Source organism: Schistocerca piceifrons, chromosome 6, assembly GCF_021461385.2.
Source record: "Schistocerca piceifrons isolate TAMUIC-IGC-003096 chromosome 6, iqSchPice1.1, whole genome shotgun sequence".
In the NCBI taxonomy this organism is placed as follows: Eukaryota; Metazoa; Arthropoda; class Insecta; order Orthoptera; family Acrididae; genus Schistocerca; species Schistocerca piceifrons.
In genome coordinates this window covers 11,772,833-11,800,624 of record NC_060143.1, presented here as the reverse complement: position 1 = coordinate 11,800,624, position 27,792 = coordinate 11,772,833, and the positions used below count along the sequence as shown (strand labels likewise).

The 27,792-nt window shown below is 43.4% G+C and overlaps 1 protein-coding gene across 1 annotated transcript in view; it reads left to right on the top strand.

Moving 5' to 3' along the window:
- The window catches only part of LOC124802809 (radial spoke head 1 homolog), a 128,556-nt gene that overhangs the window by 14,146 nt on the left and 86,618 nt on the right, over positions 1-27,792 (top strand). The window contains exon 2 of the mRNA XM_047263815.1: positions 22,934-23,153. Coding sequence (XP_047119771.1) covers positions 22,934-23,153 — 220 coding nt within the window. The remainder of the gene's footprint in view (positions 1-22,933; positions 23,154-27,792) is intronic.

Sequence of the window (27,792 nt, the reverse complement as noted above, 5' to 3'; positions counted from 1 at the left end):
GGAAAAAGTAGGTAGTTGCTGTAAATGACAGTGAAGATTTATCCACAAACCTATAGGAAGCAGTGCTTACAAGCAGCGAAAAACAATGAACCAGACTCTTAATTTCTCAGCCGTATTTACACTTCCGTTATGAACAGAACATCGCCCCATAGTAAAATAAACAACGTATTTCTACAAAGGCACAGTTTTGATCCCACACATCCATGGATGCCTTGAAATAGGTCAGCAGCACTGAACATTCCACGAAAGTTATGACAAGCCTTTGGCTACATTTACGAGGAACAGGATTAGTCACTCAGTAACTGGACGCAACTGGACGACGAAACTGAATGGTCTGCAAGCCGTAAGGCCGTAAAGCGTTCTTGCTGCCCTTGGAGTTGCAGTTTATTGACAAACGGTGTATCAGAGACTCAAACAAACCGGTTATTTATTTAGCATGTGGGTTACAGAATTATAGGTTATAGGTACACACATTAAACTAATACAAGATGAGATAAGGTAACATTAAACAATACAACCAGATGTAGATTGGAGAACTAGCAGTGGGTAGAAGAGGTTGAGATAGCCATTTGCTGTTATAGTTGAATATCAGAAGACACCAGACAGCTGATTGCTGCAGGTGTTGCGTCTATGAGTCTTTTCAGATGACCACGAATTTTCTTTTTGGGCAATCGTGCAGGATGTGGTCCAGTGTTTGTTCCGACGTTCCGTAGTCGCATTGGTCATTATCAGCCATTTCACATTTAATGTAGTGTTGCTTTGACACTGTTGGGCGAGCTCCGTATTTTTCTTGGTTGATTCGCTCCGAAGGGTTGGACTATCGGATCTGTTTCGTCGCTTCTCATAACCATGAAAGGATGTCCGCTGATTTCTCCATTCTTCTTTTAGATCACAGCTTTATGGGAAGTCATCGCCAGTGTTTACCCAGCCTGGTTGCTTAGATTTTAGTCGGGCGCCAGACTCCGGCAGCTCATGTCTTCCTTACGGCAATCTAGAGATGCACCTGCTTATTATTCAGTGAGCTGCATCGGAATTATGTAGGATTAATCCTGCTTCTGTTTGCAGAAAAATTCTTGTCGCATGTTCATTTGAAGGAAAGCGAGTAGCTGGTACATTCACAGACTTATTGTTGGAAAGTCTGCCCCTAGGTGAGTGGTCAGCGCGTCTGAGTGTCCGGCAACTGCCCCGGGTTCGATTCCCGTCCGTGTGAGAGTTTTTCTCTGCTCGAGGACTGGATATTGTGTTGTTTTCATCATCCCCCAGTGTGGCGTCAGCTGAAAAGTCTTGCAACTCGACGGACGAACTTCCCCAGGTGGGGCCTCCCTGCCATCAATGCCATCGTGGAGAAAAGACCAGTTTGGTAGTGGTAAGAACAAAATAATGATGTATGAGCGTAGGAAACTTCACTTTTTCGTATGTGGTGGAATACTGTTAATGCCAGAGATGATGTAATAGTCTACGCAACTCTTCAGAGGAGCGACTGATTCAGACTTCCTCCTCTTAAACTGTACGGCCGGTCTGTATCGGCCCAGCACGGTGGGTTAATTTCTTGGTGATAGAGATACCCACAGCGTAGTCTGACCATCGAGGTTTCCGAATCTGTATTCTTCATAGTATGTGTGGAATACATTATAGAGGAGGTATGTAGCGCTTCAGCCGTCAGCATAGATTCTTCCCCACTTTCCTTTCTCGGGAATAGAATAGACGGTAAAAAGGCTCATGAACCACTTTCTACATTGTGAAGCCGACTCATTTCAAGAGCTTGTTCAGGAATATTTTTTAGCTTGGGTCGTTAGAGAGTAATTATATAATTGTGATTCATCGCCTTTTACCCCAGTAACTTTCGTTTCTGCAAAAATTTCTCCATGGCAGTAAAAAAAAAACATGTAACAAGCAATTACCAAATTTTTCAACACAAACACTGGGTAACGCAACAACAACCTTCAGATGCAAAAGTACTGTGATGTCGTTGTTGTCGTTGTATGAACATCTCAGCATTTCTCTCACCGCATTCTTTGAATCCATAAAGAGATGTATACCGGCCAACTGTTCATCGTAAGTCTATCCACACTGCCGTTTATCACTGTTAATGTGCAGCAAACACTGACGGTAATCCAATTCCCAGACAGAACCCAGCTCTACTGGATGAGAGATAGGGGCTGAAGGGTGAAGTGGGCTTTACTGTTGGTAAACACCAAGTGCAGCGAGTGCCTGGAATAAGTTTGTTTCCAAACAAAACATGTAGATCTCACCGCCGACTGTTGTGCAGATATTTTCAGTTCATCAGGGACACAAAAATAAATGAATGTAAGAAATCGAACGATATGCAATTACGCTGTAACGAGCCAACTGAGACAACGGATCCGTTATAACAAAATACTCAGAGCTTTTCCCAACAACACCTTCTAAAGTTGATCGTTGGAGGTCGGGTTCAACGTGTGTAGAACATTCCACAGAGCAACCAAGCAAGTGAAGTAGCCAGAATTTTGTTAATCAAATATGTGTATTTGGTTACAGAATGTTTCTAGCAAAACGTTTCGGAGACAGTGCTATTGAAAACGTCTAATGATGAATATTTACTTTCGTCTGTTACCCTTCCGACATCCTGTTCAGAAAATTACTCTCATTTCTTCATCATTTCTAACTTCTGAAATTTAAAGTAAATATATGTTTCAGCTACAAGTTTTAATAAACATATTTCGTTGTTTTCACTGTTTACTGAAGAAAGGAAATGGCACATCCATTCCGCAGAATCGGAAAATTCCTTTTTAGCAGTATTATAGTTTTCGGACCATCGTGCACTTCCAGCTCGTTAAATGTAAAGTACACACTTTTAGATGTAAATAGAATTTCTGTGTGTCTGCAATCTCTGCAGCGCAGGTTAAACTTGCGTTTAATTAAACAGTCAGTCATCGTGGGTTTGTTTTGCCGTTCGCTTGCCATTTAAACGCTAAACTTTTTAAAAACTGCACTTCGTTACATCTGAGTTTAAAATGAAATGCAAGAGAAACAGACAATGAATTTCGATACCGCAGGTGAGGATAAACTGGTGGGTGATTTATTAAATAAAATACCCAACTATAAATTCTCTTTTGTACATTTGTGTTTTATATTATGTGAAGTGCAAAAAAACGACTCTTAGACAATCAGGAGCATTGACAGTCAATACTCCATAATTTTCTCTCGAAATTTAATTGCAGTAATGCGTTGTTCAAATACGTACTTCGTTTTCGCACATCGTTAGCTCTGTTCTGAGATATATGAATGGTGGATATTTTGACTGTAAAAAACATTACAGAACAATGTAAAGCTTTCAAAATAAAGGAACGGAATATTTGGTTTAGCTTCTCGTCAACGACGAAGACGTTAGGCATGGAACACGAGCTCCGATAGGAAAGATGAAGAAAATAGACAGTTTCGCTGTCTAAGGACCCATCCTAATATTCGTCTCATTTGTTAATCGATTTGGAGAAACTCAGGAAAACCTAAATGTGGACGGTGGGACGGTGATTTCAATCACGTTCTTCCTAAACGCTGGTCCAGTGCCTCAGCCACCTCACTCGGTCCGTAACGTTTTTAGGAAGAAAAGTGGCAAGTGTTGACACGGGAAACTTGAAATATTAAAGTTTACAGAATAAAAATGCAGTAGACGTGGAGTTAGATTTTCTCAGCAGAAAATTCTTTAAGCCATTACGATTATACCAACGGGTGATCACTGACCGTAGTGAAGCAAGTTTCACGTGCGACACTATCAATAACGACGTAAGTCATTGCTATGGTCTCATTAAGACACACAGACACAGGTGTAACAATGTCACCCTTAACTTACTGTAACGGATGGTAAAAGGTCATAATGGCAACATGATAGCAAAACTTCATCAAATTTGACCTCGTTAATTTGTTCAAGTACGCCACGAGATCAGGCAGTGCGTCCCTAAGACAGTTTATGTTATGAAGAGGTTATTCTTCATATTTATATATCAAAAAGTTGTACGTATAGTGAGGGGCGTAATAAATGAGAATCTCACGTGGTTCGTAAATTGATTTGAACGTTAGCTAGTGCAGTATCGCTGCATACATATTTTCAGAAAATTCAAATTTCCCTTATTGTGAAGGAAATCATGGTAATCATGGCTTATAGTGAAATTGCGTGCTTATGGAATATCGTCTCAGTTATGTGACTGGATTCGTATTTTCCTGCCAGAGAGGTCACACTTCGTAGTAACTGACGGAAAGTCATCGAGTAAAACAGAAGGGTTTTCTGGCGTTCCCCAAGGTAGCGTTATAGGCCCTTTGCTATTCCTTATCTATATAAACGATTTGGGAGACAATCTGACAATCTTAGGCTGTTTGCAGATGACGCCGTAGTTTATCCACTAATAAAGTCATCAGAAGATCAAATCCAATTGCAAAACGATTTAGAAAAGATATCTGTATGGTGCGAAAATTGGCAATTGACCCTAAATAACGAAAAGTGTGAGGTCATCCACATGAGTGCTAAGAGGAATCCCTTAATTTTTGGTTACACGATAAACAGTCAAATTAAAGGCCGTAAATCAACTAAATAGCTAGGAATTACAATTACGAACAACTTAAATTGGAAGGAACACACAGAAAATGTTGTGGGGAAAGCTAACCAAAGGCTGCGTTTTATTGGCAGGACACTTAGAAACTGTAACAGATCAAAAAAAATGGTTCAAATGGCTCTGAGCACTATGCGACTTAACTTCTGAGGTCATCAGTCGCCTAGAACTTAGAACTAATTAAAGCTAACTAACCTAAGGACATCACACACATCCATGCCCGAGGCAGGATTCGAACCTGCGACCGTGGCTGTCTCGCGGTTCCGGACTGAGCGCCTAGAACCGCTAGACCACCGCGGCCGGCTGTAACAGATCTACTAAGGAGACTGCCAACACCACGCTTGTCCGTCCTCTTTTAGAATACTGCTGCGCGGTGTGGGATCCTTGCCAGATAGGATTGACGGGATACTTCGAAAAAGTTCAAAGCAAGGCAACACGTTTTGTATTATCGCGAAATATGGGAGAGAGTCTCACAGAAATGATACAGGATTTGGGCTGGAAGTCATTAAAAGAAAGGCGTTTTTGGTTGCGACGGAATCTTCTCACGAAATTCCAGTCACCAACTTTCTCTTCCGAATGCGACAATATTTTGTTGAAACCGACCTACATAGGGCGGAACGATCACCACGATAAAATAAGGGAAATCAGAGCTCTTACGGAAAGATATAGCTGTTCTCTCCGCGCGCTATACGAGATAGGAATAATAGAGAATTGTTAAGGTGAATGAACTCTCTGCCAGACACTTAAATGTAGATGTAGACATTAGAACTGATCAAGCAATCAAAATGGTTAATTTAGTAGGAATATTAATAATTATCTCAGCCATCTGAGCTTCAGTCTTCATCATAGCGCAGTTGGTGTGAACTACAGAATAAAGGCTCTGAATGAAGGCTTTCATGACTGTATATTTTAGCTGGTAGTGAATCTTCTTTGACGTATGGTCGTGATCTATGAAAAGCAAGGAACAAAAAAAAAAAAAAAAAAAGAGAAAAGAAATGTTCAAATGGGTGTGAATTCCTAAGAACCAAACTGCTGAGGTCATCGGTCCCTAGACTTACACACTAGTTAATCAAACTCATGCTAAGAACAACACACACACACCCATGTCCGAGGGAGGTCTCGAAACTCCGGCGGGAGTAGTAGCGCAATCCGTGACATGGCACCTCTAACCGCGCGGCCACTCCGCGCGGCAGTTAGGAACAGAAATGTTTCATAGATCACGATCACACATCCCTGATGATTCACCGTGCGTTATGAAATAACTACTTACATACAGTAAAAAACTAGGCAGGTGCGAGTAGGACTACTGAGAGTTCGGAACAAAATTATGTATACAGATAATTCATCCATTCCGGGGATCGAGAATCTCGACAGTTTTTGCCTGTTATCGACACTGATACGGGCAAGATATCAGTCCTAGGGATTCCAAAATGTTCGAGACTAGTCTGCGAGAGTTTGCTTTAAATACGACTTGAAACGCCATATCAACGTGCGGTAATCACTCCTGGATATGTGAAGATGGGTAAATTTCGAAACGCGACATATGAGCAATAGTCATTCCTTGACAGATTTTCGACTTTTATCATTGCGATCCAGTCAGCCTAAGTGCGGAACTACTGATTGTTTTAATTTCAAGTTTGAAGTCGCATAACAAATGACAAAAGGTACTTTTTTAGTCTGCTATAATCCCAAATTAATAGTTTTATGATTTTCTCCTTTACTTGTACTGTGAAATCTTGCTTCTTGCTAAATTTCATGATTCTAAAAAAATTGGAAGTACCCTATAGATTTTGGTGGGTGAGTTTGCAAATATTAAAGTATGTGACATAAACGGTGTATCTTTTGATTGCACTGACTTAGAAGCTTCAATTGTTAGACTGTCAACGGACCATAGACCTCAGCATGTGACGAAAATTTCAACTTAGATACCCCTAACCGTTCCTGAGAAAAAGGCTTTTTTAAGAGTCGGGCAGACAGGTGCTAGGTGACCTCACTGCTATTAAAATATCATGCAGGCAGAATTCACCAAACTTCAAATTAGCATAACGTGCACTACTAGCTAACAAGTGCAAGTAGGTAGGAGCACCGCCACCAACATTATGCGTATAAAGAAAAATTACGCAGCGAGCTGCTCATTTTGAAATCGCATTTGAATAATGTTGTGTATGCCTCGTCTGAGAAAGAGAAACGCGGACCAGCGCGGGTGGGAAATCTGTAGTGGCAGGATCGTGGCCGACTGAGGCTGGATTATCGTTCCGCGCTATTGCCGCTCCAGGCGACCAGTGCCCAAGAGGCCAGGCAAATGAGTGGAGGTACGCCTTCCATGTGCTGGATAGCGTAATATACGCTTGCTGGGTAAGAGTTAAACAGCATAACTCACCTTCCGGGTTTTTACAAACGCTATTGAGCTGTCACAAGGCAACTGTTATTGTCAAAAAATGGCAGTTTAGAAACTGAATGAGCATTTAAAACTTTCATTGCCATTGGAGCGCATGTGTTCCGCCATAGCTTATCAAATAACAAGTTTGAATTTGCTGTATGTTATTGTTTTGAATCAACGACCCACTGGTAAAGAGAAGCTTGCTAATGATTTGCAGAATTCTTATAATTACAGTTTGCAGCTGTATGTTGAAGATGTAGACAAATCATCCGCTCCATATTTCCGCACCGAATTAGTTCGCGCCTGCAGATAGGCAACCCAGCTGTCAGATTTGCAAAGTGGGCTGGCGTAGCGTCGTCCCGAATAGTTCCTGTCTGTGAACTGCACTCAGGTATCGACGTTTGCCGTGGCTTAAGCCGTGCCCGTAGTGAGTACCTGTAACGTGAGTTAAAAACTGATGTCTTTCTGTTTTCTTTATGCCCTGCAGTTATTATGAAGTCGTGTTCTGAAACACTGTATGTACTTATGAACAACCCCCACTTCGGTAAAAGAATACGTTTCACTCCAACAAAAAAAATGGTAGTGAAAGTGTTACGGAAACAGTATTGTAAAAGAAATTGGTGGTTTGCGTTGGAAGACTTTTTCACGATTTTCATAAAGATGTAACCTAACTATAATGCCTAGAATCGCTTCGTTCAACTTTTTGTGATTAATAAACTTGAGAACAGACTGCTACAAACTGTTTGCTTAATTTCGTCATGGGCGTGCTTCGTCAGTGATAAACTTTTTGAAGGTCTATCAAAATCTATTGTCGTTCCAAAAATCATCTATGCTATGCATAACAGGACTGAAGAGGATCTGCATGTAACTTGTGAATAGTGGCATCCACAAGCATACTGAATACTGGAGTAAATTCAGTTGGGCATAATATTTACCTATGAAAAAGATACATTCTTCATGAATTCCATACGACTTGACGGAAATTCAAAAACAGGCTCTTGTGAGTTGGTGTAACGGAATGCCTTATTAATATTGTTGTATTCACCAAATACTCTAGGCACGCAACGTAAACGCGGCAGGAACGGAACCCCTGCAACCTCAAGTAGTTGCTCTCATTGAGGTGGCTTGCACGCAGCAACCAAGCAACCTCGTCGCACAGCCAAATAGGCCATTCAAACCGCGGCAACACAGATTAGCAACAATTAACAATAATTTATTAAGAGTATCTATACATTACGTAACTTGAGTGTGAAGATGACACAAGGCAGTGTAGTCTATCCACTTGAAAGTTCAGTTGCGCTGATCAGTCTTTGAACACTGCTCTAGTCCTGAATCCGGTCAACGAAGACTAATGTAGCTTTGTAGAATGTCCAGTTGTGTTTCCTGCCCGGCGTCTGTAGATAAGTCCGCATGTTGTCCTGAGACGCGGTGTTGAGCTAACCGCAATGCACTCTCTGACTGGAACTGTGCGTCCGCTTACAATCGTGTTCGGCCGGTTAATATTGCTTGGAAGCTATACTGACGGAAAAAAATCTAAAAACCAAGAAGGAGCTGTGCGGAATGAACGAAGGTTAGTACGCATGATTCTACATTTGAAAGATGATGCCTATTCAAATTTCGCCCCAGTCGCATAAGAGAGGCTTGCTTTACATATATGCTGTAACGGTCGTAAACGTTAGTTACCTGTGAGATGTGACGTGGTGAGTTGACTTTAGTCAAAAATGCCCTAAAGGTGACAAAGACGCCGTTATCAATATCTCGCTGAGTTTGAACGAGAGCTACGAGAAACTGGGTGTTCCTTATGCGATACAACAGAAAGACTTGGTAGGAATGTAGCCACTGTTACGTGACTGCTGGTAGCGGTTCACGAAAACGCACGGTCGCAAGAAAACCGGGCTCCTGGCGACCACATGGCATTACCGAGAGGGAAGACAATCGTGTTCGGCGTACGGCTGTTGAGCATCGTAATAGATCTGCACCATCAATCTGAGCAGCAGTTGGCACCTCGGTGAGACACGAACTGTTACAAATCGATTACTTCAAGGACAGCCGCGAGCCAGAAACCCTCTAGCGTCCACTCCAATGACCCCAAACCACTACCATTTGTGACTTTAGTAGTGTCACACGAGGTCTCATCATAGGGCAGGGTGGAGGTCATTTGAGTTTTCTCGTGAGAACAAGTTCTGCCTAAGTGCCAGTGATGGCCATGTGTCAATTTGGAAGAGGCCAGTTGATTGCCTGCTACCAACCTGTATGCGTACTAGACACAATGGAGTTATGGTCTACGGTGCGATTTTGCATGGCAGTTGGAGCACTCTCGTGGCTATCCCATGCAACCTGACTGTAGATTTAAATGTCTGTCTGGTGATTCGACCTGTTGTGCTGACATCCATGAACAGCATTCCAGAAAGTGTTTTCCAACATGATAACGCTCTCCCACATACTACTGTTGTAAGCCAACGTGCTCTACAGAGAGCTGCCATGTTGTCTTGGCCTGCTCGATCACCAGTCTGTCTCCAATTGAGTACATTGTGGGACATCAGCGGACGACAACTCCAGCGTCATCCACGAACAGCTGTACTGACCGAACAGGTGCAACAGGCATGGAACTCCATCAAAGAAACTGACATCTGGAATCTATACAACACAATGAAAATTGGAATACAACAGCAACTGGAATCACTCAACAGAGAAAAGTCCACTGGACCCGACGGGATACCAATTCGATTCTAAACAGAGTTCGCGAAAGAACTTGCCCCCCTTCTAACAGCCGTTTACCGCAAGTCTCTAGAGGAACGGAAGGTTCCAAATGATTGGAAAAGAGCACAGGCAGTCCCAGTCTTCAAGAAGGGTCGTCGAGCAGATGCGCAAACCTATAGACCTATATCTCTGACGTCGATCTGTTGTAGAATTTTAGAACATGTTTTTTGCTCGAGTATCATGTCGTTTTTGGAATCCCAGAATCTACTATGTAGGAATCAACATGGATTCCGGAAACAGCGATCGTGTGAGACCCAACTCGCTCTGTTTGTTCATGAGACCCAGAAAATATTAGATAGAGGCTCCGAAGTAGATGCCATTTTCCTTGACTTCCGGAAGGCGTTCGATACAGTTCCGCACTGTCGCCTGATAAACAAAGTAAGAGCCTACGGAATATCAGATCAGCTGTGTGGCTGGATTGAAGAGTTTTTAGCAAACAGAACACAGCATGTTGTTCTCAACGGAGAGACGTCTACAGACGTTAGAGTAACCTCTGGCGTGCCACAGGGGAGTGTTATTGGACCATTGTTTTTCACAATATATGTAAATGACCTAGTAGATAGTGTCGGAAGTTCCATGCGGCTTTTCGCGGATGATGCTCTAGTATACAGAGAAGTTGCAGCATTAGAAAATTGTAGCGAAATGCAGGAAGATCTGCAGCGGATAGGCACTTGGTGCAGGGAGTGGCAACTGACCCTTAACATAGACAAATGTAATGTATTTCGAATACATAGAAAGAAGGATCCTTTATTGTATGATTATATGATAGCGGAACAAACACTGGTAGCAGTTACTTCTGTAAAATATGTGGGAGTATGCGTGCGGAACGATTTGAAGTGGAATGATCATATAAAATTAACTGTTGGTAAGGCGGGTACCAGGTTGAGATTCATTGGGAGAGTCCTTAGAAAATGTAGTCCATCAACAAAGGAGGTGGCTTACAAAACACTCGTTCGACCTATACTTGAGTATTGCTCATCAGTGTGGGATCCGTACCAGATCGGGTTGACTGAGGAGGTAGGGAAGATGCAAAGAAGAGCGGCGCGTTTCGTCACAGGGTTATTTGGTAAGCGTGATAGCGTTACGGAGATGTTTAGCAAACTCAAGTGGCAGACTCTGCAAGAGAGGCGCTCTGCATCGCGGTGTAGCTTGCTCGCCAGGTTTCGAAAGGGTGCGTTTCTGGATGAGGTATCGAATATATTGCTTCCGCCTACTTATACCTCTCGAGGAGATCATGAATGTAAAATTAGAGAGATTCGAGCGCGCACGGAGGCTTTCAGACAGTCGTTCCTCCCGCGAACCATACGCGACTGGAACAGGAAAGGGAGGTAATGACAGTGGCACGTAAAGTGCCCTCAGCCACACACACCGTTGGGTGGCTTGCGGAGTATAAAAGAAAACATATATATATATATATATACATGCTTTCATTCAGCATTCTGGCGGCTACACCGGTAATTAACGTACCAGCAACTCACATTTGCAATGTCTTATCTCGCGCTTATATTAGCTTTTGGTCTCGTAATGTTTATCACTTAAATATGTTACCTAGACTAATGTATCCCCAAAATTTCATTACTGAACATTAATTATCCTTTGATGTTTGGACTTCTTCCCGTCAGTATATTTTCATGGTGTAAGATGAAGTCATAACATAATCTGTGTTGTGCACGCCACCTACAGTGTCGGACTACAACTGTAGTCCAACACACACAGCGTGACACTCGTCGCTGTGGAAGTTGTTGCCCTCTGACAGCTGAAACGACACTAGCGCCCCTAGAGACAAGAAAGACAGCAGTAAGATTAATGGTTGTTTTTAATAACTTGTCTGGTTAACTGACGAAGTAGTTATTATGGTTTCGCGTCTCTAGCCTTAGTAAATTAGCGAGAAACATGAATTATCATGTAATAAATGGAAAACAGCTTAATCTCACTGATTCAGTGACATGAACTATGACTTAGTGATGAAGCAATACCTTCGGACATGTGTTTAATGCAACTTACTCCGCTGAAAGCAAGAGAACATAAACACAAATGTCATCCTTGAGACGCATATATTTCTGTTGCTGCCTGTTCTTATTATGATACACACTTCCCTTCACATGTAACAGTTTTGTATGGAGTCTAATGACTCGCACATTATTACACTTCACTCTACTTTTTAACACAGGACTATTTTTGGAAATATAATTACTTTTGGTTTAAAAGTGAATGTCTTGAAGATTCTTGATGTTTGTGTCTCAGATGTAGGAGCAACAGTTGTCGAATGAATTTCTTTTGTGTTGAGAAAGAGTTGTATTGCTATTGACGTTTTATTGTCACGTCTGTGTGTTTTCTCTTTAGCTACGGTATTGATGGTTTATTTGGTACTTTAAATAATGCAGATATTGCATTCTATAAATTTTCCTTCTTTCCACGGATGCCTGGAAGCGTATTGAAGAAACCTTCACGTTGCTGAGTAAATATACGACGTCTTTCTGCGAAAGGTCCAGTCTTCTGCTTTGTATGACATACCTATTTGTTTCTGAAATAAAACGGCATTCTTCGGTAAATATCCGAAGATTACAGGAGATTCGTAAATAAACTACCCTTTTCAGACTATCCACCAGGTTCCTTAGGAAACCGAAAAAAGACAAATGTGGTGTCATTTTTTAGTTATTGCCGATTTTAATGCTACTGCATACGCTCCCTATCGTAAAAAATGGGTTACAAATCAGTATAAACGATAGTACACACGTAAAAAAAGTTTTGCATTGACCCCAGTTCCCAGAACTCCTGAAGATAGACGTTGACTGTGGATATTGTATCACAGATCACAGTCCCTTTGACTGTTCAGAGATGTCGCTAAAGTCGCCCAAAGATGTAAACAACCATGCATGAGAAGGGCCTATTAGAGGAAGGGGCTCCGACAGCCGATCCGTTCCAGTCATTCCACCAGGAAGGAGTCACAGAGCTCGTCTTGTCTGTAGTTCAACATGCCTAGACGGTCAACACCGCTGTTCGATCGCGTCCGCATTGTTACTTTGTGCCAGTAAAGGCTCTCAACAAGGAAGTGTCCACGCATTTCAGAGTGAACCAAGGCGATGTTGTTCGGACATGGAGGAGATACAGAGAGACAGGAACTGTCGATGACATGCCTCGCTCGGGCCGCCTAAGGGCTACTACTGCAGTGGATGACCGCTACCTACGGATTGTGGCCCGGAGGAACCCTGACAGCATCGCCACCATGTTGAATAATGCTTTTCGTGCAGCCACAGGACGTCGTATTCCGACTCAGACTGTGCGTAATAGGCTGCATGATGCGCAACTTCACTCCCGACGTCCATGGCGAGGTCCATCTTTGCAACCAAGACATCATGCAGCGCAGTACAGATGGGACCAACAACATACCGAATGGACCGCTCAGTACTGGCATTAGGTTCTATTCACCGATGAGTGTCCCATATGTCTTCAACCAGACAATCGTCGCAGACATGTTTGGAGGCAACCAGGTCAGTCTGAGCGCGTTAGACCCACTGTCCAGCGAGTGCAGCAAAGTGGAGGTTCCCTGCTGTTTTGGGGTGGCATTATGTGGGGTCGACGTACGCCGCTGGTGGTCATGGAAGGAGCCGCGACGGCTGTACGATACGTGAATGCCATCCTCAGACCGATAGTGCACCCATATCGGCAGCATATTGGCGATGCATTCGTCTTCATGGACGACAATTCGCGCCCCCATCGTGCACATCTTGTGAATGACTTCCTTGAGGATAACGACATCGCTCGACTAGAGTGACCTGCATGTTCTCCAGAAATTAACCCTATCGAACATGCCTGGGATGATTGAAAAGGGCCGTTTATAAAACAATAAACTGGTAGCCAAGATCGCAGAAACTCTTTTTATTCCATGATTACCGATTTCGGCGGAACTAAAGCCGCCATCATCGGATCTTAGGACACATATAGGTTACAACATCAAGGCAGACAAAGGTGACATTAATAGTTGCCTATAACACGCAGGCTTCACAAAATTGTCATATCTAGCACATAGGCGTCCAAGAGAGATGACGTTATAAATGTTAAGTGTCTCCATCACACACAAGCGCAAGCTAGGCTCTCGCTTCCAGATGTGTATCTTACGGTCAACTTGGAGCGCTGCTGCCGCAGTGTGTAGCATCAATCAGCAGGAGTGTCATGGGTGTAAGTGTTAGACTGTGTCTTAAATATGTTACACTTCTCTGGTGTCCTCTCTGTAAATGATTGTGTCTCTTGTCTCTTGAGGACACAGTAAATTTTACCAGGGTAGTGAAAAATCTGTTTAGAATAATCATAACAAAAGATTATGCTTGAATAGAGTCGTACAAGCAGGAAATTACGCAGTGGTCAACTGTTCCAGTGTTCGAAGATGAACGGAAACGAAGAGAAGCTGTTTGTTTGCAAAGCACTCCAAATAAATTTATCGTCTCTTCCCTTGTTGCACTGGTCATGTCGCGACCAGTGTTTTAGATGATCGAAGAACAGTTGATTATGAATGGTAAATAAGAATTTGTTTGCCACAGCTCACCCATGAAATCAGAAAAACTAATAAAAAGTTCACATCATTCTTCATTATGACATAGTGCGTTGCGTAAATGATTATTTAAGGAAGAGAAAGTGGAATTATTGCATCATTGGCCGTATTCACTTGGTTAATCACCACACGAGTTCTTCGTGTTCTCTTACGTCACAAAGAAGTGCGTGAATAGTGATTTTCATCATCTCAAGGAACTATTGAATCCTATTGTTGCCGGCCGCGGTGGCCGAGCAGTTCTAGGCGCTACAGTCTGGTAACGTGCGGCCGCTAAGGTCGCAGGTTCGAATCCTGCCTCGGGCATGGATGTTTGTGATGCCCTTATGTTAGTTAGGTTTAAGTAGTTCTAAGTTCTAGGGGACTGATGACCTCAGAAGTTAAGTCCCATAGTTCTCAGAGCCATTTGAACCTTTTTTTGAATCCTATTGTTTTTTTCCTTTATTGAATTTCGATTCCCCCCAAAGGGGGCGGGCTGGCAGCAGCTTAGTGCGCCGCTCTTCAGCCTATAGAATTTCTAAAACTTCAGAAGATAAGAAACAATAAAAACAGGCGATAAAATGGTGATGTAAAATGTAAAAACGGCGGAAAATTGTGGAATGTTAAAACATAAAACTAATGGTGGGCGATGATACTAAATTCACAGGAAGCAGGCATGGAAAAAGTAGACAGACAATTTAAAAAAATACGGCGACAGTCTGGATTCTGTACGTAAGAGATATAAAAAATCACACCCTGCGACAGCATGATGTCCGTTCGCAACTCTTCGGGAAAGATGCACAACACTTAACAATCACTAGGAACACTGCACTAAAGGTTCAGCACGAAGGCAAGGGCAGATGGGAGGGGGGACGTGGACAGAGGAGGGGGAAGAAAAATGGGGGAGAGGAGAGGAAAATACGAAAAGCACAGGGAGGGGGGGGGGGAGCGACAAAGGGAGAGGATTCAGAGAGGGGGAGCAGGGTAGACGCGAGAGGGAATGGGGAAAGGCAGAGTAAGGAGAGAAAGGAGGCAGTGAGAGGGTAGGTGGGGAAAAAAACGGGATGGAGGGGTGAGAGGGGGAGGGGAAGAGGGAGCCCGGGAAAAGGATAAAGGAAAGGAGGGGGGTGAGGATCAAAGTTGATAGGAGGGATAAATGGAGGGAGAGAGGGCATAATCCGGGATGGGGAGTTGACTGAAGTCACCTTGGGAAAGGAGATGAGGGGTGTAGAGATGGAGGGTAGGGGAGACACAACAGTGAAGGCGTGGAAGAGGGCGGGGGTTGGAGAGGAGAGGAGCAACCAGGGAATGAGGGGAATCAAGGCGGCAGGAAGTGTAGAGTATGAGGATATGTTCAAGGAATGGGGTCGTAGAGAGATAGGAATGAGGTTGTAGAGAATCTGCGTGGGGGACGGGAGGCGTATACGGAAGGCGAGGCGGAGTGCATGGTGCTCAAGGATCTGGAGGGACTGATAGAATTTGAATCCTACCAAAACAATGATTTTGACACGCCAACATCCAAAAACAGTACGCGAGAACATGTGAAGGAGTGGGGTAGTCGTGGTGAATGACAAAAGTTTCGTGGTGAATCATTGTGAGTACACTTGCTGCTGAGTAATGTCCATTACAATTTCTGTGGGGGACGTTCAATAAGTAACAACACATTTTTTCTCGGTCAGTTTCAGTTCAAAAAATGTAGAATTTGTTGTGAGATATCATGGAATATTCCCGCTTGAGCCTCCATAACTTCATAAAGTTTCGATAGATGGCGGCAATACTGCCTCGGGCATGGATGTGTGTGATGTCCTTAGGTTAGTTAGGTTTAAGTAGTTGTAAGTTCTAGGGGACTGATGACCTCAGAAGTTAAGTCTCATAGTGCTCAGAGCCATTTGAACCATTTGAACAAGGGTTTGCAGTAAGCACTTGGATGGGTGGTCCGCCATGCGCTGTTAGCAAGTGGAGTGCACTCAGCCATTGCGAGGCCAAATGAGGAGCTATTTTATTGAGAAGTGGCGACTCCGCTCACGAAACCTAAGAACGGCAACGAGGGTGGAGTGCTGACCACGTGCCCCTTCATAACCTCATCCAGTGACGCCTATGGACTGAAGACGACGGGGTGGCCGGTCAGTACTGGTGAGTCTGTTCGGAAGGAGTTTGTTTTGCAGTAAATACTTTTGCTGTGCTTCGAAAGAACTACTGAAAAACAGTAAGTGGTTTATATCTTTTGCTCTCTTCTGAGAGTCACAGAAATGGTTATCCTTTACGCCTACCCAATGTAAATAGCCATGATTTGGTTTTTACGGATTCGTATCAGAGTATTTACGAATTTCCTGCTCGCTTTAAATTTTCGAAACCGGGAAGAGTTTGTAATTAGTGTTTGGATCGCAGCGTACTATCAACCTTTATAGCAGAACCGAGCGGTGTAGGGCAGTGGTTAGCATACTGGACTAACTTTCGGGAGGAAGACGGTACAAACCCGCGTCCGGGCATCCTGGTTCAGGTTTCCTGTGGTTTCCCTGGATCACTTAAGGCAAATGCCTGTATAGTTCTTTCGAAAGGGCACAGCCGCTTTCCTTCTCCATCCTTCACTAACCCGAGCTTGTGCTCCGTCTCTAATGACCTTGTTGACGACGAGATTTTAAACACTAATATCCTCCTCTTCCTCCACCTCTTTATAGCAGACTGAAAAGTTTAAATCTCTTGCCCATTCTTTCAAAAATGGTTCAAATGGCTCTGAGCACTATGGGACTTAGCTTCTGAGGTCATCAGTCCTCTAGAACTTAGAACTACTTCAACGTAACTAACCTAAGAACATCACACACATGCATGCCCAAGGCTTGATTCGAACCTGCGACCGTAGCAGTCGCCTAGAACCGCTCGGCCACCGCGGCCGGGTCCCATTCTTTCGATCCGTTTCCGTATCTTGAAACCGGATGACGGTAGATTGAGGTTCATTATTGGGCCTCAGAGAGTGGCCACCTTCGTTGACCTTGCCTTTGTGAATCTATCCTACACGATCAGGGACTCACAGGCAGACATTTCCAAGCCCCTTCTTTTATTTGCAATGTTTTTCCTATAATATCCTGTATTTGGACATCCATTTTATTGTCCAACTTTAGGTTTTGCATTTACAGTCTGATATTATGAGTAGCCCCAAATTATGGCCAAATTTGAGAGCTTCTCAGATTTCTGTCACCTCCACAGTAAAAACTGAATAACAAGGCAGCAGGCAAGTTGTTTGAATTACACTGTACAACAGTAAAAATGTAAATTTCATGCATCTAATTAATCCTCTATGAATTCACGTATGCTGATAACGAATATCATGAAGAAAACTGAAACTTGGCCCTATCTTGTGTTTTACAAAGGTTTGCATCCATAAAGGAAATTTGTTGCCCACATAAGTACAATTGCTACAAATGATAATAATGAAATAATATAAAAATATAATTCAATTTATTATTAATAAAAAATTTATTATGCTATTACAGGTCGTATCAGTTCAATACCTTACTTCAATATTGTAGGTGGTAATATTTGTAATTTGCCCTTTTTCTAAATTAATTTTATGTGACTAACGAAAAACTTTGTAAAGACCGTGATTCACGTAGAGGGGCCTTATAAGAACTTGAGAGGAAAGTTACCGTGATTGTGTGCATAAGTCAAAGGGAGTATTATCGTTGGCCCACAGATTCTACAGCTTTTCAGAGACAAGTAATTTGACGGAATATTGAATGGTGATGAGAAGGCTGTCTGGGTGAGTTTTAAAAATTTTTGTTTCAATATCTAATAAAACAATAGAGCGTAAGATCATAATAAGCGTGTGGATCAATTGTTGTTGAAAACTTGGCTGTGACATGTCTCTGAACTATATATCCCCCTTACGCACCTCGACATTCTTCCTGGAAACTGCGCAACGTTTCTGATGAATACGGAGAGCGATTCCACCGGGATATTGCAGCCACGGAGAGGAAGAAATACGCTGGGGAAGTGGTTTCCTGCTATTTTGGCAGCCTACTACTGGACAACTGCCAGGGATGACCCATTTATAACTTATAAGCGACAAACCAAGTAGAAACACGCGGCCAATTTATAGTTTGATCAAAAATTCTTCGAAAGATCAAATCAGAACATTAATTATACTCAAAGTATTTATGGTACTGAATACTTTATTCTACAAGGCACTGTATAAAACACAGAAAAATCTTCACTTTCTTTTGGTTTAATGTAGTAATTTAGTGATCTGATGTTTATTGTATATTATCTTACTCGAGTGATTGTTCACCTCAGGAATTCACATTATTAACAAATTTCCTATCCCTAAACATTTCTATGGTGTATTACTACTTAAATGTGTATTTTGGTGGCTTAAAAAAAGGACATGTATTTCTAAAGCTGGAGGTAAATATTTATTTTAGTTGCTATTTTCATCACATACTGCCAGCCAAAACAAAGGAGGAAACGAAATTAAACTTCGCTGGTTGAAAGGGTATGTGATTTTATTTCAGTGATTACAAAAGAAAGCCACATTACAAAGAACTTGGCAGTATGATACTCCTTATCAGTATGATGTTGCACCCGCCCTGGCGTGGGATGCATCCACGATTCCGTTGGGAAGGTTGTCAGAATCCGTGGTGTAGGGGAAGCGTCTTTTACTAGTAATGAAAAAGTCCTGGGTCACTGATGTGGACCAAGCCACTGCTTAAACTTTGAATAAAAATAATCATCAATAGCGGGCGAAGGCTTTCGGCATAAGAAGTCATCTCCGTCCTGCTGAAAGTTATTTGCTCTGTCTCGATCGTTCTTTCGTTCAAGAGCAATAAAATGTTTGCTGCTTTTTATTGAAACCGGAATACACTGTCCTCTGTTTTAAAAACGTTGCACAGAAATTACTGTTGCGAACAGCAACGTCATTTACATAATGACAACACTAAATGGCATTCACTGTGCTGGAAATTAAATCGAAACGTGGGATGAGAAGCGAAACAACCAACAAAAACTGGAAAGAATCTCACCTGAAAAATTACCGCATAATCAGCAGCAACAGCTCAGCATGAAGAAATCGCACCAGCTAAAATATGCTAAAGTGAAATTAAACTATTGGGAGAAACATTGGAATGATTTTCTCATACTAAAAAAAAATTCTTACTTGAAATGAAAATACTAATCCGTTCACTATAATGACAACGCCGTATTTTAAACGCTTATTTCACAAGAACATAAAACTCACATAAAACCAAAAACTTTACTTTCTTTACAAAAGTCTTACAAGGTAGTGCTCTAACAATTGTGCAAGTTGAAATGAATTGAACTGAAATGACCTAAACTGAAGTGGAGAGCCGGACTGTTCTGTTGCAAGAATCGCCAACATTATCAGTAACCGCAGCAAAAATTATTACCTTAAAAACATATCCATAATGCAAATCTATTCTCTCTGTTCCATGAATGCTGCGTCTGTAAGTCCTTTCATCAGATTAATAGTTCCTAACATTTTTGTTCAGCAAACTCCTCGTCCAGTAACCACAACGCTTAAAGTTCTGCCAACTCACTCCATGTCCAACACTCGACTACTCTCCACTCTACCACTGAGCCAAAGATACACAAGTTCAGAGATTCTACTGTCACTGCCGTAAGTCGACTATTCCACAGGTGTCACACGCGACTGCTTCGCTCTCATAACATGAAATTTCCACTCATTCTGAAACTATCCGAAAATAAATGTCCAGTCCTCCTATGTATGTCCACATTGCACTGCCAACGGCCTTATCAAGAGGACGGAGGAACGGACCGAGGTTTGGGGTGCGAAACTGCCCCTAAAAGGTGGAAGAATCAACTATGATCAACGGAGTGAGGACGCAGAAGGCAATGTAAATCACTGTATTAAAGACATATGACGTTTATCCACATGACATGTGATCTGCAGTTGAAAAAGTGGCGTGATGATCTCTCCACCGGCAAATGATTGCTTGGTAAGTCCCATTCAGATCTCCAGGAGGGGACTACCAGTGGGAGGTGACTCCAAGAAAAGGATTGAATAACCAGTGAAGGTATAACTTCCTAAGAGTCGTAATATATAATGTCAGAAGCCAGAACGTAGTAGGAATCTGAAAAGGGAAATTCAAAGTTTCAAAACAGGTATAGTGAGAGTAAGTGAAGTGAAATGAAAAGGAGACGAGGATTTCTAGTCAGACGAATATTAGGTACATGAACAGTAACAAAAAAATTGTTTAACAAGAGTATAATTCGTTATGAAAAGGAAGGTAGGGCAGAGAGGGAGCTGCTAGGAACAGTTGAATGAAAGGATTGAACTCATCAATTAGATAGCAAACAAACGAAAACAACGATAGTTCAGGTATACGTACCGACGTCGCAAGCAGAAGATGAACAGCTTGAGAAAGTATATCAAAATATATCAGGATACTGCGCGAGTGATTCAGTACGTAAAGGGAGATGAAGATCTGAAAATAATGGGAGAGTGGAACGAGGTTGTAGGGCAAGGAGTAGAAGAAGGGGTTGTGGGGGAATATGAAGCTTGGCAGTAGGAATGAGAAAAGAAGAAAGATTAATTGAGTTGTGCAACGAATTTCAGGTGTTAATAGCGAATACTCTGTTCTAGAATTAAAAGAGGAAGAGGGATCTTTGGAAACGTCCTGGGGACACGGATGGATTCCACCTGAATTACATCACGATCAAACAGAGATTCCGAAACCAGATATTGGATTATAAGGGGTACTTACATCCAGATATAGACTCAGATCATAATTTAGTAATGATGAAGAGTAAATTAAAGTTCAAGAGAATCGTCAGAGAGAATCACTGTGGAAGGATGCGGCATGCTGAACTACTGAGTAATGAGACGCGTTTGAAGTTCGTTGAGGATGTGGTTACTGAGATAAGGAATATCAGTGCAGGTAATTCAGTTGAAGGGGCTTGGACATCTCTGCAAAGGGTAGTCACAGACAATCACAGTTACAAGGAAGGTATCTGCGCAGAATCCTTGGATGATGGACGAAATTACTCGATTAATAGACGAAAGAAGGAAGTATAAAAATGTTCAGGGATACAGCATTATAAATCCCTTAGGAATGAGATAAACAGCAAGTGCAGGGAATCCAACGCGAAATGGCTGCATGGAAGATGTGAAAAAATCGAAAAAGAAGTGAGCATTGGGAGGACTGACTCAGCATGTAGAAGAGTGAAAACAGCCTACGGTTAAGCTAATAGCAAGAGCGGGAACATTAACAGTGCAGTTCCACTGTTAAATGGAGAAGAGAGAACGGACAGGTGGGAAGAGTACATTGAAGGTTTTGGCTGATAGAAAAGGAAATTGAAGTCGATATGGAAGAGATAGAGGATCCAGTGTTAGAGACAGAATTTAAAAACGCTCTCGACTACTTTAAATCAAATTAGGCAGAAGGTACTGATAACATTCCATCGGAACTTCTAAAATCATTTGAGGAAGTTGCAACCAAACAACTATTCAGGTTGGTGTGCGGAATGTATGAGATTGACGACGTACCGTCAGACTTTCGGAAAAGTATTGTCCACACAGTGGATAACTAGCACACGGTCGTCTTAACACCTCATGCATCCAATCTGCTGATAAAAATAAGACACATAAGAATGGAAAAGAAAATTGAGGATGAGATAAATGACGATCAGTTTCGCTTTAGAAAAGGTAATGGCACCAGAGGGGCAGTTCCGACATTGCACATGGTAATGGAAGCAAGACTAAAGAAAAATAAAAAGATACGCTCATAGGACTTGCCGACGTACAAAAAGCGTACGGCGGTGTAAAATTTTACAAAATGTCCGACATTTTGAGGAAAACAGGAGTAAGCTACAGGGGAAGAAGGGTGATATACTGTATGTACAAGGAGTAAGAGGGAACAATAACATTGAAAGACCAAGACCTGCTTGGTATTGAAAAGGGTGTAACACAGGCATGCAGTCTTACACCCGTACTGTGTAATCTATACATCGAAAAAGCAATGACAGGAATAAAAGAAGGATTTGAGTGCGATTAAAATTCAAGGTGAAAGCATATCACTGATATGGTAGGCTGAAGACACTGCTACCATCAGCGATATTAAAGAAGAATTGTAGTATGTGTTGGGTAGAGTGAGCAGTCAGATGAGTACAGAACATAGATTGAGAGTAAACTGCAGAAAGAGATAAGTCCGGAGACGCCGCTTCCGGGACGGGGAGAAAGCCGGCCACGGACGAACTGCGCCCGGCAGATTAACGAGAAGGGTCGGCGTGCAGATCAGCCTGGATGTGGTTTTCAGGCGGTTTCTCACATTTCAAACTCTGTTAGCTGCTGATGACGCTGTTCCACATGAGTACCTGGCATTTCTGTGTACTTCAAGTGATCGCTCAATATCTGATGCTGTTAGAGTCGCTTATATATCCCACCAGGCCAGGTAACGACGCTAAACACGATCGACGCTAATGTACTCTGGTGGCTCGTCTACACATCACAGAGCATTGCAACTCTAGTTACTTACATGCGGTTTGTGTGTGTGTGTGTGTGTGTGTGTGTGTGTACGAAGTAACGTTGACATCTGGTTGTGTCCTCTGGGTGCTTCACTTTTTCTGTGAGAGAGTATATTATGCGTAAATAAATATAGAAACCCTAAATATTTTATTTTACAATGTTTGCTGCACAGTCCTGCGTCTGTGCAGGAGTACTGGGGGGAGCGCAACGCGGCGGACCAGCGCCACGGGCGCGGGTGGGCGCGGCTGCCCAACGGCGACCTCTACGTGGGGCAGTACGCTCGTGGCAAACGACACGGCGTCGGCATCTACGTGTTCCGCGGGGGCGCACAGTACCACGGCGACTGGCGGCAGGGTCTCAAGTACGGACAGGGTGTCTTCCACTACCCGGACGGCTCCCGCTACGAGGGTAAGTCGGCGCAGGTACACACTGTGCTCCGAGCCAGGACTTGGCTTCTGGACAGAGCATTAAGTACGCGCGGCGAATCCGAAATCGTTCCCCATCACGCGCTTCCCAAGTGACTCGTCTTAATTCTGCCAGCAGTTCCCAAGCTAGCCTCACGGAGGCGAGCAATCACTGAAATTGGATAATTCCTGTTCTGAGAGTCTCTCCGTCACCAATGGCCGTTTCCGTCTACATGTCACCGACGAAGGTGTGATTTCTTGTGACAGCTGTCTCATGTGTAGTTTGGCAAGGCGAAAACGAGGTTATGAGGGGCCGTTCTTCTTACGAAAAATTCGAATATAGTTAGAGAATGTAATATCGAACAGTGACAGTGACTGAAGCAAAATTCATATTGGCTGCTCTTGACGAAGGTCCCCCTCCGTAGCTGGGTGGTGAGCGCGCCTGATTGCCATGTGGTGGACCCAGTCTCGATGCCCGATGGTGTCAGGGATTTTTTGTTGTATCTAGGAATCCTGCATACGCGGTTAGCTACACAAACAATCAAACTACTCGTATTAATAAGTTATATTACAACTAGACAAATACAACTTTGATAGACGTGTTGCAAGCAAAGGGCGACATACAAAATAATCAGTCTTCTTCAGAATAGACAAACACAGGTCGGTGCTACATAGAGATTTATAATGATAAAGGTTGCAATGCGTCGGCTAACGAAGTGGCTAACGTTGAAGCTGCTGTCGAAGTGGCCTGCCACCAGTCGTGCGCGGCGCTTAACTCCTTTTCACCTAGGGGCCGCTGCTGTCGCATTGTCGTCCTGGAGGAAGGTCGGTCAGCGACCTCTTTTCACAGCCTTCTCTTCTCTGTCGTTCCCGACTGTGTACCGGCGCTGACTTTACGACGTAACATTCCTCTCCTCCCTCCCTCCCCCCCCCCCAAACTGAAGGACCGTCGTCGTATATGGAACACGAAAATAGGGGCGGGGAGGGGGCAAGAGACAGGGGCGTGGACACTCAGATGGACCGGAAGCTGTGGCTGCAGGGGACGTCAGACTTACAGTCGTACCCCGCCATCCGGCCTTCACTTTGGTGGAAATGTCCCTCAGAAAACGCCCAGAAGCGTAGGCGTCCACCTCCTGAGGCCCATTCCAAGATGTAGATGGTGTCGGCCGCTGTGGCTTGGGCGAGTCCAGTTTCGTCGGTAAGATGAGAGGAGGCAGAGGATGCGAGGGCTCCGTCTCCATGGGGTTGCCCCACAGTGTCGTGGTGACACCCTCTAGTGGCTGCTGTGGCTGCGCTGTCCTCGGGATCTGTGAATCTGGGAGAAGAGATACAGAAGGATCACGGTGCACATGACAGTGAGGAATTTGATTGCGATGTCGGCGCTGTAGTCCGTCTGAGCCTGAAATGAGATAAATGCAAGCGGAAAGTCGACGAAGGATCTCGCCTCGCGCCCACCGTCCTCTGCCGCTAAAAACCTGAAAAACACAATATCATGCGACGCGAAGTGATACTTAAGGCCTTCCTTCGGCGCCGGATGCTGAGAAAGGTCGAGCGGATGGAGCAGTACCCGATGGCGGCGGCCGTGAAGCAATTCCGCCGGCGATGATCCATCTCGGTGATGGGAACGATAGGAGGCGAGAGACAGTTGCAGTGCTTGATCCCTGATGTGTTCAGTGCGAAGTTTGGCCATCTAACAAAACGTTCCGCTTCGCCGTTTGACTGTGGATGTTTCAAATGGTTCAAATGGCTCTGAGCACTATGGCACTTAACTGCTGAGGTCATAAGTCCCCTAGAACTTAGAACTACTTAAACCCAACTAACCTAAGGACATCACACACAACCATGCCCGAGGCAGGATTCGAACCTGCGACCGTAGCAGTCCCGCGGTTCCGGACTGTAGCGCCTAGAACCGCACGGCCGACTGTAGATGTTACGATCCATTTGTTAGACGCAGTATGCCATTCCATTCACAGAATGTTTCAATTTCATTTGTCGTGAACTGAGGGCCATTGTCCGACGCTATGACATCAGTCAAACCTTCGAGGCAAAAAATGAAGAACAACGCCTGAACTGAGCTACATGACTTTATCGAGCTCTTTGGCACAGCAAAAGGAAACTTGCTATAACCTACAACAGTTACAAAAAAAGGGCACGCAAAGTCTATGTGCACACCTTGTCGTGGTGATTGCCACTAAGGCCAAACAGAGAATTTTTTTGGCGCAGCAGGCTGATTTTCCGCACATACGTGACACTGTGACGTCATCAGTTCTATGTGGGTGCCTGTACCCTGTCAAGTACAGAGTCTACGCGCTAACTGTTTCGTACAAAGAGTCCTCCAGTGTCCTTCATGAAGTAACTGCAACAATTCTTTTTGCAACACTTCGGGGATCAACACGTGTGTGTGAAGAGTATGTACACCTCGACTGTTTATGACATGAACAAGATACTGCAACTCAGCTTTAAAAAAAATCACGCTTTTCCAGTCTACATTTTAGTCCTGCATCAGATAACACACGAAACAAAGCACGCAGATTTTCAATGTGTTCTTCAGGTGTACGACCTGTTACGACAATATCGTCCAAATAGTTTGAACAGTTCCGTACTTGAGCAGTCAGCTGTTCCAAATACCACAGGAAAATGGCAGATACGGAAACACTGCCAAAAGGCAAAGCAAATATTTAAACAAGGCCAAATGTTTGTTAACTACACACACTTTTTGAGATTCTTCATCGAGGGGTATTTGAAGACATGCATCGCGCGAATCAATTTTTGAAAAGTAACGACCAGCGCCTAATTTTTCTATGAGATCCTCTGGGCATGGCAATGGATAAGTAACAATCTCAGTTTGTGGGCTGATGGTAGACTTAAAGACAACACAGAGGTGAATGCAACCTGAAGGTTTAGGGAGCAAAACCATTGGACTTGCCCACTGACTACTTTTTTATAGGCTCAGTAGGTAAACTATCTCGCAATTCTTTAAGTTCACCACCTACATTGTCCCATAATGCAATGAGAATTCTTCTGGCCCGGGAAAATTTCGGTTGAGTCCTGTCTTTCACAGTAATATGTGCAACAAAGTTGTTAGCCTTGCCTAAATCTTCAGGAAAGAGTTCAGGGAATTCCTTCAGCATGCGAGGTACAGTGTCGTCGACACTGAATGCAGTCACTGACAACAGATTTTTCTGAATTTGAAATCCAAACAAATCAAACGAATCAAGGCCAAATTTGTTCTCAAAATCATGTGATTGTAGCACATTGAAAGTCACAGTTCGTGTATGCGAGCAATACATGGAAGTTCAAGTACATTTTCTGAGAACTGGAATGTATTGTCCATTATAAGGTGCCAGATGCATGTTAGTTTTAGACAGGCGTGGGGAGCCTAACAGTTCATATGTGTTACGATTCAACAATGTAACAGAGGCACCTGTGCCCAACTGAAATTTCACATTTTTTCCACTAAATTGCAAATGAAAAAAAATTTCGTTGGACTGGCGTAGCGCCAAAGAAACTGCCTGCAGCAGGCTTTGAGTACACTGCAATGATTACATGGGCCTTGTGACTAGATTTTTGTGAGTGGGCAGAATTCTTATGTTTCTTCCTTTGCAAACATACGGATTGTACATGACCTTTCTTGCCACAGGCGTAACATTGTGCTTGTCTGGACAGGCAGTCTTGGCGTTTGTGCCATGAATAGCACCAAGGGCATGACTTAATCCTATTACTGATATAGCTGCCCGTTTAGAGAACTGTTTACTCGTCTTGGCGCATTCATGCTGTTGCTGCCTACTGGGCCAGTCGTGAGCAAGGGATGACTCAACCCGACAAATTGGTGGCTGCTCGTATTTATCGGCCGCTATTGCACCTGAATCATACTGATCTAGAATTTGCACTACATGATGAAAAGATGGATCTGACTGTTTCAAAATCTGTTCTCTAAGGTTGACATTAGTTGCATTGTACATGATTGCATCACACGACATAACATCTGAATATAAAGCAACACACACACATTTGAATTTTCTTTTCCACATCACACCCTGCAAATCAGTTACCCACTCGCGATAAGTTTGTTCTGACCTTTTGAGGGCCCGCATCTCGTGGTCGTGCGGTAGCGTTCTCGCTTCCCACGCCCGGGTTCCCGGGTTCGATTCCCGGCGGGGTCAGGGATTTTCTCTGCCTCGTGATGGCTGGGTGTTGTGTGATGTCCTTAGGTTAGTTAGGTTTAAGTAGTTCTAAGTTCTAGGGGACTGATGACCTAAGTCCCATAGTGCTCAGAGCCATTTGAACCATTTGAACCTTTTGTGGCAATGAAAGAATTGATACATAGCTGCCACCACATTCAATGTGTGTCACAATAGTTAGTTAGAGAATCTAAAACCTGATCATAGGAAAATCACTCGGAGTGGCGTTAGGAAACAATTTCTGAACAAGGCGAAAGACTGCACTTCCTACTGTTGACAAAAAGAAATGTAGTTTCATAGTACCAGACACTTTGTGAGCAATGATGTGGGCTTCATGCTGTTGCAAACACTCGAACGATTCCTCTTCTTTTTCGTTAAAGTGGCGAAAAGGCAGTATAATAGTCAGAGCAACAGTTGTTGCATGATGGTCGGTTGAGCGCACTGCATTGAGAGCTTGGTTGG